The sequence below is a fragment of the Orbicella faveolata genome, unplaced genomic scaffold (genome assembly GCF_042242905.1).
Source record: "Orbicella faveolata isolate gen_17 unplaced genomic scaffold, um_ofav_v1 contig_3, whole genome shotgun sequence".
In the NCBI taxonomy this organism is placed as follows: Eukaryota; Metazoa; Cnidaria; class Anthozoa; order Scleractinia; family Merulinidae; genus Orbicella; species Orbicella faveolata.
Window position 1 is genome coordinate 6,958,499 of NW_028301558.1, and position 25,685 is coordinate 6,984,183.

The window sequence follows — 25,685 nt, forward strand, 5'->3', positions numbered from 1 at the left end:
TAAGTATTCGTAAGGATGGCATGTGTTGCCTTTCTGAGTGAATCCTGATTTTTGAGCAGGGATTTATTTTAAACAAAGATTCAATTATTTTTTACTTATCGTTAACAAAAGACAAGAAGTGACTCACGGCTTTGGTTTGTTTGATATTGCATTACAGCAGGATCAAAGGTGACAGAATGATAACCTCCATCCTATTGGACAAATCCACGGCTAAACAAACCGTTCTACATAGATAGCGAATAACATCGCGTGTTAGAAAGATAAATAAAAACATAACAAATCCGTTGTTTCACAAACTTGTTCTGACGAAAATTTTCCTAAACAAACAAAGAAAGCAACAAACAGTGTGGTCAGTAAGTCAAGGAAAGAAAACTTGCTTGAATTTTTTCTAGCTTGGAGAACTTAACAATGTAAGTTTAAATTTTTTTTTTTAGAACTCTTTCTTTTCAACCGATTTTAATGTTAAATCTTATGTTCATTTTTCTGTTCTACTGTTTAGCTTTGTGTGCTCGCTCAGACGACACAAGAGGCTGAGTTTATTCAAAGGTAAATGATCTAGCGTTAACTGAGAAGCATGCACCAATTTCGCAGATTTAAAGAAAAGGAAAACAAAATATTTATATGTGCACACCTTAAACTGTAGTCAGGGTAGACATACTGGAAAATTAGATCACTTAATTCACAGACAGCACTTTGGGTCAATTAGTTGACAGAGAATTTAGCGGTAAGATTTTCAACATTAATATTTTTAATAAGAGTAAAGTCATGTTCACAAATAAGACTCATTTTAAGTGTTTATTAAGACTCTCTTTCAATCTCTTTAGAGTGGTTATGTTAGTTATTGCTATAAAGGGAAAAAAATTTTTCCGTTGTTTGCTACCTTACCGTTAACAGGTTTTGTGGTAATGCACAACATAGGTTGAATTGATCATTTGAACAGGAACAAAAGTAGAAGGCCGGGCTGCTAGGTTTTATTTATTTCATTTTAGAGATTAAGACAGACGTACGACAGACAGAAGGAATTAGAACATTATCCAGAGTCTGCATTTGGACTTTGTTCCATCACAGGGGCACGTGTTTAAACCATTTATTATCAAGGACTCGACATCCGAGTGTAAAAACAAATATTCTTCTTTCTTTATCATCCGAATTTTTTTCATTGCAGTTAAGTTGCCTTTTGGCTGAAAAATTAGTGTGGAATTGCATCCTAAAAAAAGAAATCAGAAAGAACGCTGACTCGCACTCATTCGTGAAAAAAAGAAAAAAAACTATGAGGAAATAAACAGACTGAGCAAATGTAAAAATATAACACGTCTTTTCATTGGACAAATAGCAGAAAGCAAACAGTTTTAGCGAATAGCTTTGCTTGTGAAAATGAAAATTAGAATTTTACTATGTACGCTGTTTCAGAAACTTGCTTTTACGCGAACCTCACACCGACAAACAAAGCAACAAAGTTCAATATGCCTGACTAACAAACAAAGAGTTCATTCGTGTTCTGAACGGCGAGGAGAAAGGACTGTATAAGTTTAAAATGTAAGTTGATTATTTTTTGGACTCTTTCCTTGTTTTAACATTGTTCAATCTAACACTCCTTCTTCTCTTCCCTGTTTAGCTTTTTCAGTTCCATTCAGACGACACCGGAACTGAGTTGCTTCAAAGGTAAGTGATTTCGTTCATTGCGCGTCCCGCCAGAGCAATTTTTGTGAAACTTTTTTTTCTCTAAAACCAGCATAATATAAATTATCAGTGTCTTCCAGCTTTCGTCTTGGCGGAACAAACAATCTACAAACTAAGATGGAACAAACTGAAAAGGTTTTAAATGAGACTACATTTTGCAATTGCGCTCATCAGCTTAGTATCAGCTCTTCTTGATAATGATACAAAATGGGATTAAAATCTCATCATTGACGCTGCTTAGATTTCAAGGTGAAACGACATCAGTTCTGTCGTTGACTCATCAATATGTTTGTTGGACGATATGCCTTTTGCGCAAAAGAGTATCTGTATTAAGTCTGTCCCACTGAAGTCGCGTTTTCTTTCAAAAATGTTAGCATAGATAACCGAATTTTTTGTTGTTGCTGTTCTAATTTTTAGAAAGTAAGTTATATCAAATAAATCGTTTTCTGGATAATTCAGTAGACGCTCTTACCATCAATGCTGTTGATTTTTTAATTCAAAAAGGATCCTTAAGAAAAGAAAACGTAAATGGATAAAAATGAAAGCTTTTTCGTAACTTGTCAGTTTGTAAATGTTGGATAAGAACTTCTTTGCAGTATCGGCATGCTTTTTCAGATATATCACAGGCAGTAACCCGACAAGAAGAGACTGCCGTATGAGCTGACGGTGTAACAGCTACATTGTAAAACTATATAAATGACTTAAAGAAGGTTCTAAGACTTTGTTACATCTGTTCAAGTGCCATAAATTCGAGAAAAGGTCGTGGCGTCTTAAAACAAGAATTGGAACAAAAACTTGTAACCTTCACTCCATGGGCCCAGATTATCGCCATCTGCTCATCAAACGTATTACTGCCGTTATCCTTATTTGAAAACGTTCTAGACAAAAGTTTAAATCATTTTTAAATGCATTTTCAAGGAGCCTGTTACTAAAAAATGGAGAAGTTGACTCGTTGTCGTGGCGTATTTTGCATTTTCGTAATGATTTTTTGTCCACAACACGTACACAGCTCTAAAACATGATTTAACGTGAAACTTGTCAGCACAAAACAAATTGACGTTAATGTCAGACTCCGCGTCATTGATCAATTTATAAGTGATCTGACCAATGAGAGTGCTCACATAATTACCTAGTAAACGTGTTTTCAACATGTATCTCCAACGCCGAATAACAAGATAAAATGATACACTGATAGCAGTATCATTTTCATTCAGATGATTGCTGCCGCAGTGGAAGGTATGCTTTTTATTGACTGAGTTGTACATTCATTGTTTTGCCTTGCCTGGGTTTAAACTTAAACTGGTGCGAAGAAACATTGCTTCGTAGCGTAATTTTCACTTTCTGTTGTTGCAAAGTCTCGGATAGATAGTCGAAAGAAAAGCAACGTGGGATCAAAAAGAACTCTCATAACAGCCAAAGAAGTTCTCGACAGCCACTACCTATAGTACTCAGCACCTCTAGTGGTATAAAAACCAATAATAGAAATGTAAATGTCGCAGTTTTAATTTATTTTGTTATTGGCGATCACGTCAAGAACTCCATTCATTTCCATAGCCTCAGCGAGAGTAGAAACATTTCTCTGAAGCTATTTTTCAAGCAATGATCTTGCTATAAAACGAGCAGAAAAGAAAAAGTAGAAAAACAGTGACTCAGTTTGTCAAAGATTTCTATAAGGTACTGTGAGTGTCACCATGACCATTATTGTTTTACTTTTCTGACATTTATTTCTACAGGCCAGGCTAAACGATAACAAAAAGAACCTCGTATAAAGTGCCCGCCGATCATGTTGTTTCTACTGATTTTTGTGCTGATAACCCAGGCATCTGCGACCGCCAATAATGTCAGCAGCAAACCAAGTGATAACAAGGTGAGTAGCTCCCTCTATGGTGTGTGAGTTAAAGTACAGAGAAGAAGATAAAAAAAAAGAAAAGAACGAGAATAGTACAGATTATGTTATAGCTGCTAAACATCACTGCTTCTGAAGTAGTTTCCAGCGAGATTGACGAAGAGTTACATCAAGACGCTTCTTGTCACTTTATTATCGCTTGGACCTCACTGAACTCAAGGTGTTGATCTTTTTCTGACACAGGTCTCAATGTGTTACGGTGGACAACCAGGGACAAATGGCATCCCCGGCATGCATGGCATGCCGGGATCCCCTGGGGCACCTGGACGTGATGGACGTGACGGAGCCAAAGGAGACCAGGGTTGCCCGGGAAAGACTGGGCCCCAGGGACCAGCTGGCGCAGAAGGAAAGGAAGGAGATAAGGGAGAGCCTGGAGCCCAGGGCCCCGCCGGCCAAAAAGGACAGCGAGGGGAGAAAGGTGAGAGTGGAACTCCAGGATCACCTCAGCTTTCCTCGCACATGAACTGGAAAGAATGCACCTGGAAAAAGGTTGACGGCAAAGACTCAGGTGTGATCCAGGCAAGTGATTTACGGCACTAGCTTGGAATTTATTCAACAAAGTTTTGTCATTTGATTCTGTCTTCTTAACAGAGGACATTATTACTATAGGATAACATGTTATTGCCGGGCTCTTTGATTTGGCATTTTTGTTAGATTTCCCAGCCTTCACCTCTGTTGCTAAGGGTAAAGATCTAAACATGAGCTATGAGTTAGCATTTATTTCACCGAGAATGTCGAGTGCTATTCTTAATCATCGGCAAGATTAATTCTCAGCCGACTTATTGCTCTTGAGGTTAGGAAATAGTTACGAAGAGTTCTCGTAAGATTAATCACCCTGACTAAAATGGGATACGTTCACAATGTGCAGGCCCGGTAATCGTTTCCATGTTAATACTGGATAATTCGTTTCTTTCATTTAAGTTTTTTTCAGTATTCTCGGCTCATATATTCTAGCATAGTTATTATGCAATTTTAAACATCTTATTTCAAATTGACGTTGCTTATTATTTTCATTCCAAATACTCTCACTTGTTCCTGGCAAACAAAATTACAAGCACTGCCTGAATTCAGGTTATTTTGATTGATAATAATGATTATTTCTGTAGAACTGTGACTTTATGAAGAACTTCACAGACACTGCCCTCCATGTTTTCTTTGCTGGTAACCTCAGGATTCACGGATGTGACGACTGCTGTAGTCGTTGGTATTTTACCTTCAATGGCGCCGAGTGCAGCTCTCCTGGCTCCATTGACGGTGCCTTCTACATGGCAACCGGCAAGAACCACAATCTTCATCGTCACCGCCATATTGAAGGTCACTGTAATAACATTCACAAGGGAAAGGTGCGAGTGGGATTCTGGGTTGGAAGTTGCAACACTGGCCACAAGAATACTGACGCTTACACAGGCTGGGCGACAATGTCCCGGATCTTCATTGAAGAGGTGTCAAAAGCTCAGCAGTAACACGTTACACGTGATCAACTGGACTTTCTAGAAGAAATCTGTTGTATAGTAAGGGTAGATAAACTGCTCTGCTGTCTTCGACAGTTTGTATCAGCTGAGAAATAAAGTCCAGGAAAGTAATCAAAAATCTGTCTTGTTTCAGTCGGAAGATTCCTTATAATTAACTTGCGAATTTCCAACACGGGTTGAACAAGCAATATTTCTGAGCTACAGCTGAAGTACTTAGAGATACACACCAGTAAAAGTACCTAAAAACTAATGAGTGCATTTTCGTACAGCACGGAATTCAACCCTTTTGTTCATTGTTTGAATTAAAGTATGTTTACCTGCGTTTCTGTAAACACGAACGCCAGGGTACTTTGCATCATTGACGTTTGATGCCAACTTCAAAATCACACGCTTTTAAATACAAAGTTTCTATGTCTTACCCGGTTTATTTATGTTTAATTTTTTTTTTTAGCCCACTTGTTTCGTATTTTTCCTGTAATAAAATAAACAGTCCCCTCCGATCCGGCGATAAATCCTGATTCCTGGCAAAAACAAATCACAAACCTGCAAGATGATTCCTTCGTATGTTTCAATAATTATAAAGAAATTTACAATTACACACTTATCACTAGGACGGTTAATGAAGCCAATTTTCTTTGCTAAGTCACGAAAGTTGGTGAGGTATTGTGGTATTAACAGTAATTTTTCATAAAACGAAAACATGGGTTCAACAAGCTACTAAAATATTTCGATTACTGACTGAAAGCCACCGTTGTAGTGCGAAGTCTCGTTATATTGGTTTTTGCGCTATTTTTTGTTTTATCAGACAGATTTAAATCCCAGAAATAGCAGAATTTGCGGACAAAACGGACCGGGCTTAAAGTGTAATTCTGCTACTTAGCGATAACAGAACTCGGTTATTCAGAACGCAACGTGCACAAATATTCAACAAAAATTAACTTAATGACTGCCACGAGTGCGTACATTGAGTTCAAAAGGAGAAACTTACAGTCAGTTTTGAAAACCGATATTAAGCAGGCAGCAAAAGGTGGCTATAGGAAAACAAAAGCTTTAATCTAAGACGTTAGGATAAATTCGGATGTTGAAGTTCGCATGAGCATGTATTATACATAGAGCCATGTTTTGAAATTCATCATATAATCAATTAAATGAATTAAGGTGCTCTCGCCGAGTAACACTCAAATTATAGACGCTCTATTTATCAGTTTTTTCTTACTTTTACTGTAACCTGGAGTCATTTTGTTTTCGTTTTTTTTTTCAGATCAAAAATCACACCGAGATAGTTATATTACAGGTAGCTATATGGTTTGAATGAAACGCGTCACAAACAAATTGTCAATGAAAGACTTGATTCTATTGGGCTAACCAGTGACTATAGAAAACGTTCTAGCGAATAGCATTGCACGTTAGAATGAACATTTTAATAACATTAAATCTGTATGCTGTTTCACTTTTCTTGTCCTTACGAGAACGTCTCTAAATATTCTACGAAAAATATTTTCACTCAGGCTTTGAACAGCGACAAAAAATCAACTACGTGAGAGAAGATGGCGGTAGAACGTTGCCGCAATGTGTTAACTGGTTTATTTTCAATCATTTTGAACTGTGCTATCGCTATGATGCAATCCGAATTTTTCCGCAGCGGTTTTTGTTTTCCCTCAGACAAGCCCGAGGCACTAAGTTACTTGACAGGTAAGTGATCTATAGATTCAATTAGAGTTGCTAACCGACTGTGTCCAATTATTTCGCTTCAAAAATATTGCCCTCAAATTCAATGAAAAAGCAAATTTGCGACCCCCTTAAAAACTCATATCGTGAAGACAAATTTTGCGGACCCTATTGGGTGAATTCATCTCAGGATCCTCCAAAATATTCGCAAAGTTATCAAAGAAAACAGGTTCTCGATGTGTTCAACAATTTGCAATCATGATTTGTTTTCATCGAGTCAGTCTCTTGATTTTGCATAATTACGTGAAGCTCACTTGTAGTTCGTTTGATGAACCTTTTGTACTTCTCTGTAAAAGAAACCGGGATCTCGACATAGATTTTACCGATTTAGTACAGCGGCAAAAGTAACTTCTGATGAATTTAGTTAATAAATCTATATTTTAAGTATCAGATTAAGTAGCTCCAGGGTTGGCGGGTTTGATAAATGTTTTGGCTTGACTGTCGGTAGGACAAAAACGTTCGCTGTAGCAGTATATTTTGAATTTTCATTTTCTGCTCGGAATTGTGTCAGTTTTGCATCGGCAATCAAACAAGAGAAATCGAGTACACAGAATCGTATGATGCAGATGGAGAGGGAAGGCCTATATAAAATGTAACACATTGTTTTTGTCAGCTATCGTGTATCGTGATGTAGATGAGATTCAAAAGAGAAATTAAAGACTTAAAACTAGCATGGGGCTACCCTACCGTACGTTTCTTCAAAACATTGAGACTAACATTGATATAGTCAGCCGTGTTTAGGAATCTACGTATAAATCTAGCCATTATAAGTGTGCCCAACGTTATATTTTCATGAAAAGGATTTCATTTCTCGCCTTGTTATAACGATCGAATTTTGTCTGTTACGCAAATGATAAATGAAACAATAAATTTTACACTTACCACGCTGGCTCAGACAGGTTTACGTAAACATTTTGGTCTTTAATGGAAGGGAAAAAAAACAGCAAACAGTCCATTTTTTTTTGGTCATCATTAAAGCTTTAGTTCTTTGAATCAAGAACGTAACTGGAATCGAAGATGTTCTTACATCCAAAATGATACGTTACAGTCAGGTTTATATTTTATACGTATGTTCAATCTAGGTAGTTCTTTCAACTGAAATTCATCCAGGTTCATCTGGAACTGACTTCGGTCTTTAATTAATCGAAAAACAAATTAATCCGTTTAGTTTGGTGTTTTATCATTATTTTTTATTGCCAAATATAATGACTCACACATACAATCTGAATCATGTCTTTCTGGTTTTGAAGCACTAGTACCAGTCCATGCTTCATTGTATCAATCCCCCGTGTGCAATTTTGAGAGCTTCAGTTTGTTCATTATTTTAATTTCCACATTCGTTGCTTAATTCACAGCCAAAAAACGATCAAATAACCAATTCAAACTTCTGGTCAATAGACAACAGTTCGGAATGAAATGCGATCAAAGCATAGTTAACGTTTCGTGACTGATCGATGCAATGAGATGTTTGTTTTCATTGAGTTTTTATCTCGCATCTGATTGGTGGCTATAGAGAAAACAAATGAAAGTTCTTATGGTTTTCTTATAAGAGAATTTTTGTAACAAAATGACCCATGCAGCAAAATAGATCCTCTGATCTGGTGTTTCTTTATTAATATGAAGGAAAATATATAGCTAGGAGTTGGATGTGAAGTTGGTTTCTTCACACGAAATAGCAGCGAAATGATTAAACAAAAGAGCACTTGCTGTGAAAACGAAACATGGCACTGAAACAAACGGTGAATAGAAGACTTCATCCTATTGGACAAATTAGTAACTAAATAAACTGTTTCAACCAATAAAAATGTGTGGTAGAATGGAAATTCAATTTTAATATGTCATTTATTCCACAAACTTGTTCTGACGAGAAGTTCATAAATTAATAAACAAAAGTGTAGGTATGAAATTAAGGTTGGATTAACTAGGACGAAGTATTTTCACCTCAGTTGTGAACATAGATAAGTAAGTGTGTGTTTTCTCGCTTTGATCAGTTTTAAATTCTTACATTTGATTCTATTTTCTGTTTTATGCGATTTAGGTCATTCGTTTCCCCTCAAAACGTCCCAAGCACTGACTGAGCTATTTCCAAGGTAAGGGCTTTCCTTTGTTTCAATAAGTTAATCTCGTTAATGCGATCGAATGTCCATAGTTAGCAATGAAAAACAAACAAGAACTCAGGCATTCACAACCGAATGTTGCAACTGACGAGGAAAGAGCTAACATAAAATGTTAAAAATTGTTATTGTTAGAAGAGTACTCAGTATTGTGATAATTTGAGATTCAACAGAAAACGACCATTAGCACTAACATGACCTAACACTGATGTACTTTGCTTCGAAACTCCACATAAACATGCCGTGTTTTGGAATCTATGTGTACCTTGAGTCAGTGTATCGTACGTTACATTTTCAAGAAAGGGATTGCATTTATCGTCTTGCCATGATGATATTCGTCATGCCTGATTACGCAAATGTCTAATGATAAAATCATTTGGAAAAAAGAAAATTGACTCCTAACCAACTCTTGCTGTGCTGGATAACATTAACATTTTCGACTTTTCTGGAAGAACAAAACAGCTAATTGATTTTTTTTACTGACCATTAAAACAACCCACCATGTTAGTTTTTATTTTCTTTTTCCGTCTATATGTTCTGAGGGCAGAACTGCTGAAAAGACGGCTTAGAGAACCAAAGATTTAACTGGAATCGAAGATCGTTTTGCTTGAATTAGTAGATGATAAATTAATGATTTACATGGAATGATACATGTTCAACTGGAGAGATTTATCCTCTAAAATTTGTTCAAGTTCATCTTGAACTGAATTTTGGCCTTTGAATCGAAAAAGTAGTTACATTGCTACCCACTGAATTTGGAGTTATCAAGTTTTTTCGCGTTCGAGAGTAACGAGAACGTATACTAATTTCGTCTCGGTCTCCTTGTGTCTCACCCGACCAGAAAAATCAAGATTTTTCGTTGGGAAGTGGTTCACATATTGTCCCCCTCCCCCGAAGATTTTTTCAGGGGCTAAACACACGCAAGTAATGCATTCATTTATTTTCAAATCTTAAGCAAAAAACGTGGAGGTTGTTTCGTGCGGACTCAAGTTGTGGCTTTGATGGGGAGATCATTGGCGGTTAAGGAATTTATCTTTTCCTCAAATCAACCACAATGTTATTCAAGAGTCTTAAAGCTAACATTTAATTGTGTATTCTGTGTTGTCAACTTGGTCGCGTTTGACGACAACCAACTGTTGCGTCATAATTAATTGAACAAAACCTCCGAGTTGTGTAGGTCACCTACAGAAATCGACCATGGTTTGTTCGAACAAGATAACTCTTGTCACACACCGAGTTACGTAGCTCGCCGACGGTAAATGGCCAGATTTGTGGTCACAAACACAAATGTAACGATTCTACGAGTCGAAGAATTAATTAGATCATATCCCAAATATACCGCTCGGATTTCCATTTTGTTTTCACCGCCAAAAACAAACCGTGAACCAAGGTATAGGACATCATTGCAGGGGTATATTCGCTATATTCCCCGAGGAATATAGCGAATATTTCTAAGGAATAGCGATCAGAGGTTTGTGAATTTTTCATGCTTGATCGAGACAGACGTTAGTTCGCTTTCGTTGTTTCTTTTCCTGTCCTTGATGGCTACACAATAGAAATGAATGTGTTTATGGTCTTCTTTCCGGCTTTTTTTTTTTTTTTTTTTTTCACTTAACAAAATGACTCATGCATATGCGGCAAACTTCTCTATTTTCTTGTTAAGCACAAATTTATTACTGGCAGTTGGATCTGAAGTCTTCAGATACTTTGGTTTCTTCACATGAAATAGCAGCGAAATAATGCTTCGAAAGTAAGAAAAAGAAACGTGGCACTGAAACAAACGAGGAATGGAAGACTTTATCCTATTGGACAAATCGACGACTAAACAATCCTTTTTAACCAATAAGAATGTATGTTAGAATAAATATTAAAATCACATATATCTTTCGTCCTTCAAACTTGTTCTGACAAGAGGTTCATCAACAAACAACAGTTTGGTTATGAAATTAAAGTTTGCTAAACTACAGTGTAGGAAGAAGTATCTTCAACTCAGTTGTGAACACAGTGGCAAGTAAATGTGTGTTTTCTCGTTTTGATCAGTTTTATACGCTTACATTGGATTCTATTTTGTTTTACTGTTTAGCGTATTGATTTCCTCTTAAACATCCCAAGCGCTGAGTTATTTCAAAGGTACAGGTCAGCTATTTTCATTGTTGATAAGTTAACCCCCTGTACCCGAATGATTCCAAAAAAGTTTCCACACTTTCAACTGATGAAAAAGCAGGAAGGTGAATAATTAAGAGCCAGTGCCCATAACTATGGACCAAACAACGGCACAAGTCGAAAAATCGATTTTTCTCATTTTTTGCCCATAGATTGGCCCTAGCTAGTAAACAAACGGACCATAGTTAGTTTCTGCTAATGCAGCTTTTTTGGGGAGAAATTTGCGAAAAACGATTTTGCCCCGATTGAGCTCAAAATCTACTTCCTGTTATGCTAAATTTTCTGAAAATTTGATTGCTTTGCGCGTCGCACAGCAGCTACTTAAGAATCTTTCCATGGTCTTTACATTCAGGTCAGGTCTTCATGGTATGACTGAGCGAAAAATAAAATAAATCGAGGTTTCTTTTGAGCCCGAAACGAGATCGAACAGAAACGCAAAATATTACGATGTGTTGCAAACGAATTATAGCACTAAAATATCGCCATATTTTTCTATGGGCTATAACTTTAAATGCCATAAAAACACTTTCTACGGGTTAACTGTACACCCACCTGTTTGAAAATCAAAAAATATCTCTGGGCAAATGGTTTAAAGTCGCCCGCCTTGGCCTGTGCTTCTCATAGATTTTTCCCTGAACCGCCGTCAGAATGTAAACAATTGCGTGACGCAGGCGGTCACCGTGAATACATAATTCGTTTCCAACAAACCGCAGATGGCTATCTTAGAACATTTGGGTGAAAAAGAAAAACATAATGGACCACTTTTAACTTTAATATTTTGAAAGTCATCGCTTTGGAAATTTCGTTAATTAAAAACGTCAATTTAAAGCAATTTACTTGGAGTTCGGGTGTTACTGCTATGTCGTTTTAAGCTGTCGTTCTTTCTTTGATCATTTTAATTACAAGAGCGAGTTCTAGAGAGAAAATCGTTCGAAGTTCATTTGTTAAGCGTAATGACAAGTTGATATTGTTGGTTTGTAGTCTTACGTGATCTGAAGCAACGCTACAGTGATTAAATTTGTATTTGTTGATTGATTTTCGACGGATCGATTTTCGGTTAAACCTTTTTATTTGTACCTTTAATCTTTAATAAGTATACTCCTGAAACAGTGGAACTATACTAGTACCAACACATTTAGTGCCTTTTCTCCTGCTAAAAAGTCGGAAAAAGTAAAGTAAACAAATCCTAAAAGTTTAAATCATAAATAAGAGGCATCGACAGTGCGAGTGTCTCGGTAAGCTGTTAATTTGAACAATTACTGTGCTGGACGGATTGCTTTCCAGGTTACGCACGTACTATACATATAGTTCATTGTGCGCGAATGTTTCTGTTTCAAACAACTGAAATGCTCAGTGCTTTTTTTTTTCTTTTTTTCTTCAGTCTTAAAACTTAAGGTTAGAGTTAGGCTAAACCCTAAACTGTTTTGGCGGCCAACCTATTTTTGGCTAATTGCTTAATCAAATTATATATTTATTTCATTGAAATTCGCTCTTCCGTGACCGACTTCCGCGAACAAAACAAGATGGATGTTCGCTGTTCATTTAAGACTACAATCCTGGTCAAAAGTGTTGGGACAGTTACGGCAGATGACTTCACAGGCAGCCTCTCTTAAGACCAAAACCGCGTAAGCCCGCCTACCCCCCTGCCCCTGTCAATGTTCATAAAAATCTTGAAGAAAAAAAATCCTTGACAATAGCTTCAGAATAGCCACGTTTCAAGAATTGTTCGCCTCCTAGAAGAGTATTCTCGAACTAAAGAGACGAGAAGATAGATATTCACGTCTTATTCCAATAATAGCGATTTTTCAGCAATCGCGTTTGGTTCCAACACAACTGTCTAACCACTTTCTATTGTCCCTTTTTCCTTTTTTCCCACATCCGATCTAGTCTTTAGAATAGCTTCGTTTTCATGCAACATTGCTAGGGGGGAGGGGGGTCAATTGTACTTGCTTCTATTCATCTTTTGTTCTAAAACGTTAATGACGTAGTTGAAATCGAAGGTTTTAGCGCGCAAAAGGGGGAGGTGTCCCAACAACTTATGGCCAGGATTGTAGGTTTACACTAGAGGAAATTGTTCCGGATTCTTGATGAATTCGGAACGTTTCAGTGCCGGATTGATTTTGCCGTTTACACAAAAGTGGACGAATCCGAAAAAAAACTCCCCGGAATTTAAAGTGGGAACTTTGAATCCCAAAACTTTTAAATCTGGAGAGTTTGTCGTGTAAACGATTTTCTCTCGAATCCGCATATTTTTCCGCCTGTGATCTTTTGAGTTTGCGGTGGAACGAAAGTGGCGGATTACATGATCCAGTCGTAGTCGAGTCGTAGGCACATTGATGGCCATTTAATGGCGGTCGCTGGGTGATTACCTCGTGCTGTTTCAGGTGTAGGTAATCACTTTTATAATGGGTAATGCCATACTCCTCAGAAACCCAATTTATACTTTACTGCGCAGATGACGACGATGGCACGATCGAAAACCTCGACGGTTCTAGATATTAAGTAAAGACTAGAATAACTTCCTGGAGGGACCTGACATGATGGACAACAGTACCGTGGTCAGCGAGTTGAAAGAAAACTTCAGACTGTCTCAACCTACCCCTAGCCTTATTTTCGGAGGCATTTTATTTCTCGTTGTCGAGGTGACAAACTGCTTGTTAACCATTCCATCATGAATGTGCCCGGAGTTATCGTCGTGTGTAAACGGTTAAGAATCCGAATATCCTTTCACTGTAAACCCCTACTAATCCGAATACTCTAAAATTGATGAATCCGGGAACTTTTACGAATCCAAAAAAACTCCTTTAGTGTAAACCTAGTCCTAGATCGACCACTGTAATGTTTATTTTTCTACCAGTGTTATGATCTGCAAATTTCAGTTAATTGATCAAACAACCAAAGTAGAAAAGATGGAGTTTTTCCCAGTATGATCGAAACTTAAACGCAATTTCTCCCTGGGCTAATTCAATTCAAGAAATTCCAGGTTTTCTAGCTGAGTTTGAGCATAATGTGCAGGTACAAATTTTCTACACAGCTAGAAGAGCTGAGATGCCATCACGCAGTTAGTAGTTTATAGAAATTATGGTATTTCCACTTGACTTTATTTGTCAGTCAATGATTCAATTGCCATAAACCATAGAGGATTGGTTAAGTGTATCTCTAAAACTGCCTCTATATTGTAAGTTATCAGTGAAATCAATAAAATAAACAAGTGTTAAAATCATTTCCCGGAGTACTGTAGAAACGTTCTTTATCAGGGATGTCGTGGGTGTTGCAATGCAAATGAAAAAACATATATATTTATACTGACTTAAACAAACAAAAAAAAAAAAACATTTTCCATTATTTTATCCACACAACGTTTCAAAAATTGCTTTCATCGGATTGCTGGAAACGAATATTTTACTCGAGTGTGGCTATCCGCGTCACGCAATTGTTTACATTCCAACGGCGGATTTTGGGCAAAATCTATGAGAAACACAGGCCAAGGCGGGCGACTTGAAACCATTTGCCCAGAGATGTTTTTTGATAGCCTAACAGGTTGGTGTATATTTAACCCGTAGAAAACGTTTTAACGGTATTTAAAGTTATAGCCCATAGAAAAATATGGCGATGTTTTTAAGCAATAATTCTCTTGCCACACACTGTAAAATTTTGCGTGTCAGTTTGATCTCTTTTCGGGCTCAAAACTAACTTTGATTTGTTTTATTTTTCGCTCAGTCATACCACGAAAACCTGAACTGAATATAAAATCCATTGAAAGATTCTCAAGTAACTGTTCTGCGGAGCGCGAAGCAATCAAATATTCGGAAAATTCAGCAAAACCGGAAGTAGATTTTGAGCCCAATCGGGTCGAAATCGTTTTTGGCGTATTTCTACCAAAGAAAGCTGTATTAGCAGAAACTAACTATGGGCCGTTTCTATTCTTACTAGGACCTATCTATGGACAAAATACAAGCGAAATCAATTTCTCGACTTGTGCCATTGATAGGCGATTTAGGTCCATTTTTGTAGGCATTCACTCTTAAGTGCCAACGCTCTCGCAAAATCATTTAATTTTAATTTGCGAAGGAACAATCTGGTCTCAGCTTGAGTAAAACAACCCGCTTTGAAGACTTGTTATAATTGCTAGTTAACACCAGATGAAATGATGCATTGCCGGCATTATGATGTGACTTATACATGTCATCATGTGAAACTAGTGTTCCGGTTGTAAAGTAGTCACAGAAAAGAAAAAGGAAATGCTTTGCTTTTCATTTTTAACAGAACGTTTTCACCAGTTGAGGTTAGTTCAGACTCGTGGAAATCCTGTGTCACTGAAAACGTAACTGGGGCTATAAAAAAACTGATGGGGAAACAACTAAAAGTAACCTATGCCCGTATGAAAAGAGCTACGTGACTGTTTATCAAATTATTTCGGTTGTAAAATGTAATTATCTGCCGAACCTGTTTTAGCGTTTACCTCATGTTAAGTTTATAACAAAATTAACATGAATTCATGACGCTATTTCACCGGACAACCTAGACACTATCTAACTGCAATAAGCTTATTTGATGTACTGTTAGCTATTGCAGGGGACAACTTGTTTTTACTAACATGAAGCTCAAAGAATCTTGTCACATAGGAAAGCGTTATACTTATCTTGCAATTATTTCATCAACTGCAAGAACAAGGTAAAGTGAAACCTGTATTAAGCGGACCCCATATTAAGTGGGCACCCTCTATTAAGGACGTTCGCGCGAAAATTTTCCAATATTGATTTTTTTTCTGAGACTTTTACCACTGTAAGATGATGAGTTAGTTGAGTCAGAAATGTAAAAAACGGGGGGATCACGGACTTCGTTTTGGAGAAAACATGCCCCCAAGAACACCCTAAATCCGAAAAAATCGGGCTTCGTTAGCGAATAAGGCCACAGTATCTGCAAGCCCAAAAATATTGCAATTAGATCTTTGAAGTGAAATGTTTACTACAACATATTGTTTAAGTGGATCTATTAAGTGAATATAGCCAGCTGGTGAGGTTTTAAAGAACAAGTTCACATTTAGCGACCATAGTTTCACTCGCCTTTAAGCCGAAACATGGCAGGACTCGATGTCCAGTGGACAGAAATCTTGAATTTTTTCTAACTTCCCACTTTGATTTTTTGTTCATTTTTGGACAATGTGGAGATAATTGTCAATAAAATCTGTTTCTGGAAAGAAAAGTAGGGATCACCGAAGGTCCAAGATCGTTAAATCCAGGCAAAGCTCTAGCAATGGCCATCTGCCCTAATAAACCTGAATTCAGCGGACTTCTCTGTTAAGCGGACCGGGACACCAATATTCTGAGCCATTTTGTTGTACAAAACCTGCAATAAGCGGACACTTCAAGGGCTATTTGCTTTTAAAAGCTCAACGCAGACTTGGTAGATTATTCCAGATTGATGCACTGGTAACCTTGCTTATTCATGCGACGAGAGAAGACTGCCACTGAGCTGACGGTGTAGCAGATATATTTCAATGGCAAGTAAATGACTTTCATATGGTAAAAGGTTCTAAGACTATGTTAAATGTGTTCAAGTGTCATAAGTGGGAGAAAAATAAAGACATCCTAGCACCTTAAAACAAGAATTGGAACAACAGCTTCAAAACTTCACTGAAGCCCAGATTATCGCCATCTGCTCAACAAACGTATTAGTACCGTTATCTTTCTTTGAAAACGTTATAGACAAAAGTTTAAATCATTTTTAGATGCATTTTCAAGGAGCCTGCTACTAAAAATGGAGAAGTTGTCTCGTTGTCGTTGCCTATTTTGTATTTTCGTAATGATATTTGGTCCAAAACACGTACACAGTTGTAAAACATGATTTAACGTGAAACTTGTCAACACAAAACAAATTGGCATTAATGTCAGACTCCGCGTCATTGATCAATTTAGAAATGATCTGACCAATGAGAGTGTTCAACATCTGCACGTAATTAGCTAGTAAACGTATTTCAACATGAATTTTCATCGCCGAATAACAAGATAAATTAAGTGATACACTGATAGCAGTATCATTTTCATTCAGATGATCGCTGCCTCAGTGGAAGGTAGGCTTTTTATTGACTGAGCCGTACAGCCATTGTTTTACCTTGCCTGGGTTTAAACTTAAACTAATACAAAGAAACGTTTCTTTCTATCGTAATTTTCACTTTCTGTTTTATACTTTCGTTTAATTTAATGTTGCAAAGTCTCTGATAGACTTGCCGAATACTTCACTCCTGCATAGTCGAAAGAAAAACGTGGAATCAAAATGAGCTTTCATAACAGCTGTAGCAGCCCTCGACAGCCACTAGCTATAGTACTCAGCACCTCTAGTGGTATAAAAACCAATAATATAAATGTAAATGTCACAGTTTTATTTTATTTTGTTATTGGCCATCACATCAAGAACTCCATTCATTTCCATAGCCTCAAGGGGAGTAAAAACATTTCTAAGCTATTTTTCAAGCAGTGATTTTGCTATAAAACTAGCAAAATTAATGAAAATGTAGAAATACAGTGACTCAGTTCTCAAGATTTCTATAAGGTACTGTAACTGTCACCACGACCATTCTTGTTTTACTTTTCTGAAATTTGTCTCTACAGGCTAGACCATATTAAAGAGAACCCCGTATAGAGAAAGCGCCTATCATGTTGTTTCTACTGACTTTTGTGTTGATTACCCTGGCTTCTGCGACCGCCAATAATGTCAGCAGCAAACCAAGTGAGTAGCTCCCTCTATGGTGTGTGAGTTAAAGTAAAAATAAAAAGAAAGAAAAGAAGAATAGTACAGATGATATTATCGCTGATAAACATCATCGCTGTTGAAGTAGTTTCCAGCTAGATTGACGAAGAGTTACATCAAGACACTTCGTGTCACTTTATTATCGCTTGCACCTTCGCAGAACTCAAGGTGTTGATCTTTCTTCTGACACAGGTCTCAATGTGTTACGGTGGACAACCAGGTACAAATGGTATCCCCGGTATGCATGGCATGCCGGGTTCCCCTGGGGCACCTGGCCGTGATGGACGCGACGGAGCCAAAGGAGACCAGGGCAGCCCGGGAAAGACTGGGCCTAAGGGACCAGCTGGCGCAGATGGAAAGAAAGGAGATAAGGGAGAGTCTGGAACCCATGGCGCCGTTGGCCAAAATGGACAGCGAGGGGAGAAAGGTAAGATTGGAACTCCAGGATCGCTTCAGCTTTCCTCGCACATGAACTGGAAAGAATGCACCTGGAAAAGGAACGATGTCAAAGACTCAGGTGTGATCCAGGCAAGTGATTTACAGCATGAGTGTATAATGTATTCAACAAAGTTCTGTCATTTACCTCCGTCTTCTCAAGAGAAGATCTAGACATTACTGCTTTGAGATAACATTTTAATGACGAGAAGGTCATAAGCCGGGTACTTTGATTTGGCAAAATTTTTTTAGTTCTTCAGCCTTCTTCTCTCTCGGAAGAGTAACGATTGCAACTGGAGGGGAAGTAATTTATTGACAATTTCGAGTCGTGTTATTATTTTTTAAAAATGCTTTAAAAAGTCTGTACGTAGGGTTCAGAGCCACCTTAATTTTTCAATACTCTAAGGGGCTCTGAACCCTATGTACAGATTTTTTTAAAACTTTGCCTTAATAAAATTTAGTAATATGAAAAAATTTCACTGTGCCTTTTTTGAACTATGGTAACCCATGGTGTCACGAAAATGATAGCAAAGTTTTCACCAATGATTCGGCAGTTTTTTGATATTATGATTGAAGCATCAACTGATAAAGGGTGGTTATAACAACCCATCAAAATCTGACTGCTGGAAACTGTTTTGAGCCACCTCAATACACAATTTAGAGTAAAAGAAAATTTTAAACTTTTACTTGCTATAAAAGTTAAGAATACTTGGCGATAAAACACGAAACAGATTGGCAATAAAAACAACTTTGAATTTTAGTAGGCCGTACAGGAGAAAACGTGCCGCTAAACTGACCAATCAGCGCGCGCGTACTAACAGAGATATATAATGAGCTCTCTTACTTTAATAATCTCTTGGTTTAACGCGTTTTTAAAAATTGCATTGATGTTAATGATTAAGTCTCACTTGTTTCTCGCCCCTTCATTGCTGGAAGTTATTTTCTAGTGTCAGATTAATTTGATTGATCATCTTCTGTAGAACTGTGAATTTACCAAGAACTTCACAGACACTGCCCTCCATGTCTACTTTGCTGGTAACCTCAGGATTTATGGATGTGACCACTGCTGTAGTCGTTGGTATTTTACCTTCAATGGCGCCGAGTGCAGCTCTCCTGGCTCCATTGAAGGTGTGTTCTACATGCAAACCGGCAAGAACCACAATCTTCACCGTCACCGCCATATTGAAGGTCACTGTAATAACATCCACAAGGGAAAGGTGCGAGTGGGATTCTGGGTTGGAAGTTGCAAAACTGGCCAAAAAAAATGCTGACGCTGAGACAGGCTGGGCGACGATGTCCCGGATCTTCATTGAAGAGGTTCCTAAAGCTCAGCAGTAAACACGTTACACGTGATCAAGTCCGTGATCAACTGTACTTTCTAGAACTTTAGTATAGTAAGAATACAGAAACTGCACGAGTCGTTATCAACGGATTTGAAACCTGTATGAGCTGAGAAATAAAGTCCAGGAACAATATTAAAAAAGCCGTCTTGTTTCATTCACAAGTTTCCTTATAATTTACTTGGGAATTTCAAACTTGGATTAAACGAAACGTACATGTACGCCCCAATTGCAACTTCAGCTTTAGTGAAATACTTGGAGTACACTCCTGTGCCAGTAGTTACAGATATGATGAATTTTCTTACTGGTGAACTAGAATTCAATTACGCTTTCGGTCAGTTCCTGAATTAGGCGCAGAACGTTTGACGTGCGTTTCTGCCAAACGAATTCTAGCCTGTTCCAGGCTCCCGGTAGTTGGGGACGACCGAAAAAACAGAGGACGAGCGAGAGAAAAAATGAGGGAGGACTTATCTCACTCGCGCTCTTTTTTTCTCTCGTTCCCAACTACCGAGAGCCTAAGTCCCCCTCGTTTAATCTCTAACTCGCTCTTTTATTTTTCGCCCGTCCCCAACTACCAAGAGCCTTAGCCTCCCTCGTTTTTATTTCTCTCTCGCTCTCTTTTTTTCGCTCGTTCCTAACTACCGAGAGCTTAAGAGCATGTCCACCAGAGGACCAGGCAGAGGTGATACATGCCATCTCACCGATTTCAGTGAAACTTGGCCAGATTGAAGGGCATACCAAATAACTCAAAAATCCAAAATGGTTTCTCAATTGCAATTTTCCAGGGGGGAGTTACACCACCTCCCTTCGTTTTTTACATAAATTTCTTTAAATACTACACTAAGTAAGAGTAAAAGTAAGGGGCTCATTCAATTCAGTTGTGGCTGCACATGAGTGTAGATACGTCCTTCGTGAGTTATATACGGGTGTTTCACGTCATTTGATTGATGACCTGTCAATCAATGTAAGTTAATAATTACCCATGTAAAATGGCATAGCAAACTATGATGATTTTGACGCCAAATACCTCCGGTGGCCAAGTCCCTCCCAAAGAGATAGCTATATCACGGTTCAGTTCCACCTTTGGCCTATACGAGTTATTAAAAAAAGTTTTGGGACCTGCTTTTTTTTGTTCGTAGATCGAGCTCAAACCCTGCACATCTTGCACAAGATTTTAGTTTAATGACTAACATCGTAAAAGTTCCTATATAAACCGCACCCGCAGATAAGCCATAACTTCAAGATGGAAGCTAAAATATTAAAGAGCAACATAAAGACAATAAAGTTTGAAGTTCCAATTAAGTTCTAATTGGTATAAAAACAAAGACAACCAAGTGCGGTTTCAGAACTCTGATACAGCGGTTGTTGCGAGCCTTCATATCCATTTAAAAGTCTTTAGATAACAAAATTTCACTTGTTATACCTTTTCGTCTTCCTAATTCACTCTTCTCAAACTTGAGATGCTCTCTTGATAACATTATCGCTTCGCCGAAACAAGCCAAATTCGTACGCCACATTGAAACGATACGAATTAGTGCTTAGTAGCCAAGCTATTGAAATGTGGAGAGGAGTCTGGGCATCACAATGCGTATAGATGAGTCGCTTCGATACTTGGACACTCAACTCTCATGAAGATAACTTGATAATATTTGTGTAAATTTTCGCTCAACTTATATGAGTAGCAGCTGACGAACGATTTAGATAAAAACTGAACGTGTGAAACGTGACATCAGAGGGGTTACAACAAAACACTGACCCCCGGTCAACTGACCCTCTACTTACCCCCTTTACCGCCCCCTCCAAAATTCACTGGAAATAATAATGAAAGAAAAATATACACGGAGACCAACTTACCCAAGGAAAAAATATTTTTCAATACCGCACAGAGTGTTATTACGCATACATAACGCGTATGAGCCGAGCAACAGATTTTCACATGCGTTATATCGTTTGCACGTTCACTGAGCGACTTGAGAACATCCCAGCATAACACACACACACAAAAATATGTTAGCATTTTCCCAAACATTCGCGGTTCTGATGGGCACAAAGGGAGAAATAGTTTACTATTCCTACTGTAAACATTGTCACTGATGCGCCGAAGTTTCTTGCTTTGTTTACTCGCTGGCGCAAAGATAATTATTTGGCGTCACGAAACATCACAGTTCATGTTTCACCGAGGTTTTTGAATAATAAGTTCAAGTACAATTTCATGACCCTGAACTTGGAACAAAGAAATTAACCTTACATTCCCTGAAAAAAAATTCCAAAAACTATTATTGCAATAAGCCGAGACAAAATTACGGACATTATATTTGTAGTTACTATCCATTTTCAGCTAAATAAAAACACTTTCTCGCCTTGTTTATTTCAAAGTACATTTCCTTCTTTTCAATAGCATTTCTTAACCACTATTATTAAATATATTTTCGTGAAATTGTTCTTGAACTTGTTGTGTAAAAACTTCAGCGAAACATGAACTGTGACGTTTCGTGCGCCAAATAATTACGTCTACACTAAAAAGTAATCAAATTTGTCGGGGTTTGTAAGTGGGACCTTAGCACAACAAATTCATTTTCTTCGTGACCTTTAAGTTGTGAAAATAATGTCTAATCTTTCTGTTCTTTTGCCTCGCACTGTGACTCTCACTGTAATATTTCATCTCGACGAAACGAGCTTCTTCCTCTGAGCTCTTGGTCTAGAGATATAAGTGCTCATCTTCGACAAATCTCTGTATCCCAAACAAGTGTAAGTGTCTTCTGAGAAAGAACTAACTCTTGCACGCGTGGAGTTGTTTAATGAAGGTGGGCGTGACTTCCTCGATTAGGTTTCCTCAAACATCAAGCTCTATCAAACGTCGGCTAAAAGCGGCAAAACAATATCTTAAGTCAGATTTTTAAGATACATATTTCCCAAGAGGAGCCCTGTGCCGACCACTGTAGCGTGTATGCCCTCAGCAGTGGACGGACAGTGATCATCGCGGGACATGCCAGCACCAACACAGCATCTGCTGTGATCGCTGTGATGACTTGAGGAATGTAGACATCGATATCCAGCTAGCCTTTTCCTCCTCTGATGTACATTTGAGGTAAAATGTGAAGAGCCTATTTCCGTATTTTTTGCATGAACGATTCAAATTCTAGTGGCTCCGGTTTCAGAAAAAAATAGCAACGTGGTTTCTTCTTTTATTTCAATGTCGCAGTGATACATACTGACGAAAAGAGCTAAATTATGATGTCGAGAGGGCTCTACCTATGCTGGAAGAGTGGAAGGCGCACATTGTGCGAGCTGTCCACGAAGATGCAGCCAAATCCTTCGTGGTCGATCGTCTATCAGCCAATCAATCTCTCCTAATCCTGGACTGGGCAATGAAGTTACTACCCATGAGTTTCAGAGAGACCCAAAGAGACTGGTTTGGGAAAAAAGGGAAATCCTGGCATGTGACGGTAGTAATCACGAAAGATGAAACTGGCAGTGAAGTTGAGGTACTCGTCTCACATTATTTACTCGAATAAATGCCGGGTAAGCTAGGGTGCTCCATTTTGTCTTGTTTGCTTTGGGAGATAAGCTAATCCGATCATATGCCCAGGCCTGAAAATCGCTCCGGTAATACCTACACGATCGTGATAGTGCAACCGAGTCATGTTTGGTGGAGATGATGAGTTACTCTTTTTCAATTATTTGCAGACAAAAACTTTTATTCACCTCTTTGATGACTGTAACCACAATTGGTTTGCTGTTGAATCTATCCTAGAGCACACATTAGCAACTCTGAAGGGACTAAAGCCCCACCTTGTAGAAGCCTTTCTGAAGTCGGATAACGCTGGGTGTTATGACACCGCTTTTCTGTTGCTCTCCTTACCAAGCCTTGGGGAGTGCAGGGGAGTTAGAGTTGCACGCTATGTCTTAAGTGAGCCTCGGGTGGGGAAAGATATATGTGACCGTTGGATGGCCTCAATAAAGAGTCACATTAGGCGATTTGTGAACGAGGGAAACGATGTGGTAACGGCAGTTTCTATGAAGGCAGCTATCGAGTCTCATGGCGGCGTGAAGGGGTGCTGTGCGTCGGTCTGTAAGGTACAAACTACTTTGTAGACGATGCAAAAACACACTATGACAGGCGCACAATCCCTGAACAACTTTTCCTACGAGGGAGGAGGACTGAGGGCATGGCGGCGTATAACATTGGATCTGGAAAATTCTTCACCCCAGCTACGCTGGCACGGTTGGGTACTCCACAGGGAGCAACAAAATCTTACCATTGTACTACCATTTGGAAGACCAAACGAGGAAGTGGGAGACAGCGGTGAGACCTGTAGCACCATCTCCTGTTGAACCCAGCCCCTCTCGGCTAGATCCCGCCACCCAGTTTGAAGAGCAAGAAGATGAAGACAGGGTCCCTTTCGCTTGCCCCGAGGAAGGATCCATCACAGTGTACCGGTCATTTGCTGCTTTGCAGAGGCATCTCGATGTGGGGAAGCACCTTTCAAGACTTGAACGCGAGACTCAGTATGACCAGGTCAAACGCAAATGGGCAGAAACCTGACAGTCCTTGGCTGGTGGATATCTTCAATCTGTGCCTACATCCTCGGCTGCAGGCACTGCCGACCAACCTGGCAATCAAAGCATGCCTTCTGCAGAAGAAGGATGGGGCCTCAAAAAGGTCAGAAATGCCGTAAACATCTCCGAAAATGTGAGAAACTATTTACGGGAAGTGTTCCTGCTGGGGGAAGAGACAGGCCAGTAGGCTAACCTGGGAGATATAGCAACGTGCATGAAGGGGTTGCGGGACAGTAGTGGGAAGAAGAGATTCCCGAAAAAAACAGTGGTTGACCACTGCGCAGATTTCTCGCTATTTCAGCAGGCTATCAACCCTCAATAAAAGTGGTAGACTGCTTGGCGATACAGTTGCAGCATCTCTCCATGCAGATGACGATAACGATGAAGATGAAGATGAAGATGAAGACGGTGTTTTGACAACGGAGGCCACTGCCATCCGGACAAGGCAACAGATCCGGCGCGAGTTGGAATTGTAGTGACACTGAACTTTTATGAACATAACTTTTTCTGAAATTATAAGTATCAACGCTTCCATTTTCTACGTATTAGTCGGTTTCCCAGTTTTTTTTTGTTTTTTTTTTCATGTCATGTTTTTTTTTTCCTATTTCACTTTTAAATGCATCAGTTGTAAATAAGCGGCGGGAGCTGTTTAATGATCAACAAAGAGGCTCAAAAGTTGGTCACGTCATACACCAGGGACCCAACCATCAATACTCGCATTAGTTTGCTCAAAATGTTTTCGGTGTAAGGATTTCTGCGTGGGCAAGACGAGGAAGCTACAATTCAGCTATATAGAGGTGATTAAGGTTTTAGACAGACGTGGGCTCGGGCGTCTGGAAGCCAACAAATCAATACACTAGTCTACCTCGCGGTTGTCAACGGCATATTGAAATATATGCACGACAGCCAAAGTCCTCACAAGAATCCCTTAGAATTTTTTGCAAGAAAATCAATGTGAGCGACAAATCACCTCTCGTGCTAGCTTCTAGTACCACTTTGTAAATGACTTTGGCGGAAATTTGCGTAATATATTTTCAAATCATCTACCTGAAAGTCAGTACAGAAATAATATATAGGTACAAACTGTAACTTTGTTAGTATTGTAAATAGCGAAAAAGAGTATTGTGATTATTGTTGAGCCAATCTAGTTATTTTTTTAATCGGTATTGTAAGTAATTTTAGTGGTATTAATACTGTTGGCAATAGCGTTAGAAAATGTTGAATATTTTAGTATTATAGTGTACTGTTAATCCTTTTTGATTAAATTATTAGCATTGTATATAATTATCATTATCAGTTCTTCTTTTAGCTGCGACTACTATCACTTTAACGGCAATATTCATCCATTGAATTATCCAAATCCTCGTCTGTGTGAAGTTTTTCTCCTGCTGTAGTTTTTCAAAGATCTTGATAGTACGTAGTATCCCTCTAAAGTAAATAGGGGGTCTCTTATGTGTTGTGATGCCCAGACTCCTCTCCACATCTCAAAGCTTGGCTACTAAGCACCATCATCGCATCGTTTCAATATAACGTACGA

The 25,685-nt window shown here is 38.6% G+C and overlaps 1 protein-coding gene, 1 long non-coding RNA gene and 2 pseudogenes across 8 annotated transcripts; all 4 read left to right on the plus strand.

Moving 5' to 3' along the window:
• Positions 1-499: 499 nt before the first annotated feature.
• LOC110039938 (collagen triple helix repeat-containing protein 1-like) lies at positions 500-5,176 on the plus strand. Of its 3 annotated transcripts, none has more exons than XM_089297789.1 (5): positions 500-546; positions 1,616-1,662; positions 3,414-3,547; positions 3,770-4,105; positions 4,693-5,176. In XM_089297789.1, exons 3-5 carry the CDS (start codon positions 3,464-3,466, stop codon positions 5,047-5,049), a joined length of 777 nt encoding a protein of 258 aa, XP_089153915.1. In that variant the 5' UTR covers positions 500-546; positions 1,616-1,662; positions 3,414-3,463; the 3' UTR covers positions 5,050-5,176. The 3 variants fall into 3 exon arrangements, with proteins under 3 accessions (XP_089153915.1, XP_089153914.1, XP_089153916.1); XM_089297788.1 differs by lacking the exon at positions 500-546 and adding an exon at positions 1,433-1,536; XM_089297790.1 differs by lacking the exons at positions 500-546; positions 1,616-1,662 and adding an exon at positions 2,899-2,916.
• Positions 5,177-6,314: 1,138 nt separating this feature from the next.
• Positions 6,315-17,764, plus strand: LOC110039951 (uncharacterized). 5 transcript variants are annotated; one of them, XR_016209686.1, is made up of 4 exons: positions 6,315-6,750; positions 8,825-8,876; positions 10,984-11,036; positions 17,675-17,764. It is a non-coding gene; the product is annotated as an uncharacterized LOC110039951 (long non-coding RNA). The 5 variants fall into 5 exon arrangements; XR_016209687.1 differs by lacking the exon at positions 6,315-6,750 and adding an exon at positions 8,695-8,748; XR_016209685.1 differs by lacking the exon at positions 10,984-11,036 and having other exon boundaries at positions 17,675-17,748.
• Positions 17,765-18,008: 244 nt separating this feature from the next.
• Positions 18,009-19,731, plus strand: LOC110039952 (collagen triple helix repeat-containing protein 1-like; annotated as a pseudogene).
• A 3,495-nt stretch (positions 19,732-23,226) lies between these two features.
• Positions 23,227-24,134, plus strand: LOC149106203 (uncharacterized; annotated as a pseudogene).
• The last annotated feature ends 1,551 nt before the right edge of the window (positions 24,135-25,685 follow it).

Bases quoted from the DNA above. Each gene is read 5' to 3' on its own strand.
- LOC110039938 (XM_089297789.1), top strand. From the start codon at position 3,464: ATGTTGTTTCTACTGATTTTTGTGCTGATAACCCAGGCATCTGCGACC. The intron at 3,548-3,769 runs GTGAGTAGCTCC...TTTCTGACACAG, and splicing joins GCAAACCAAGTGATAACAAG to GTCTCAATGTGTTACGGTGG. The intron at 4,106-4,692 runs GCAAGTGATTTA...TTATTTCTGTAG, and splicing joins AAGACTCAGGTGTGATCCAG to AACTGTGACTTTATGAAGAA.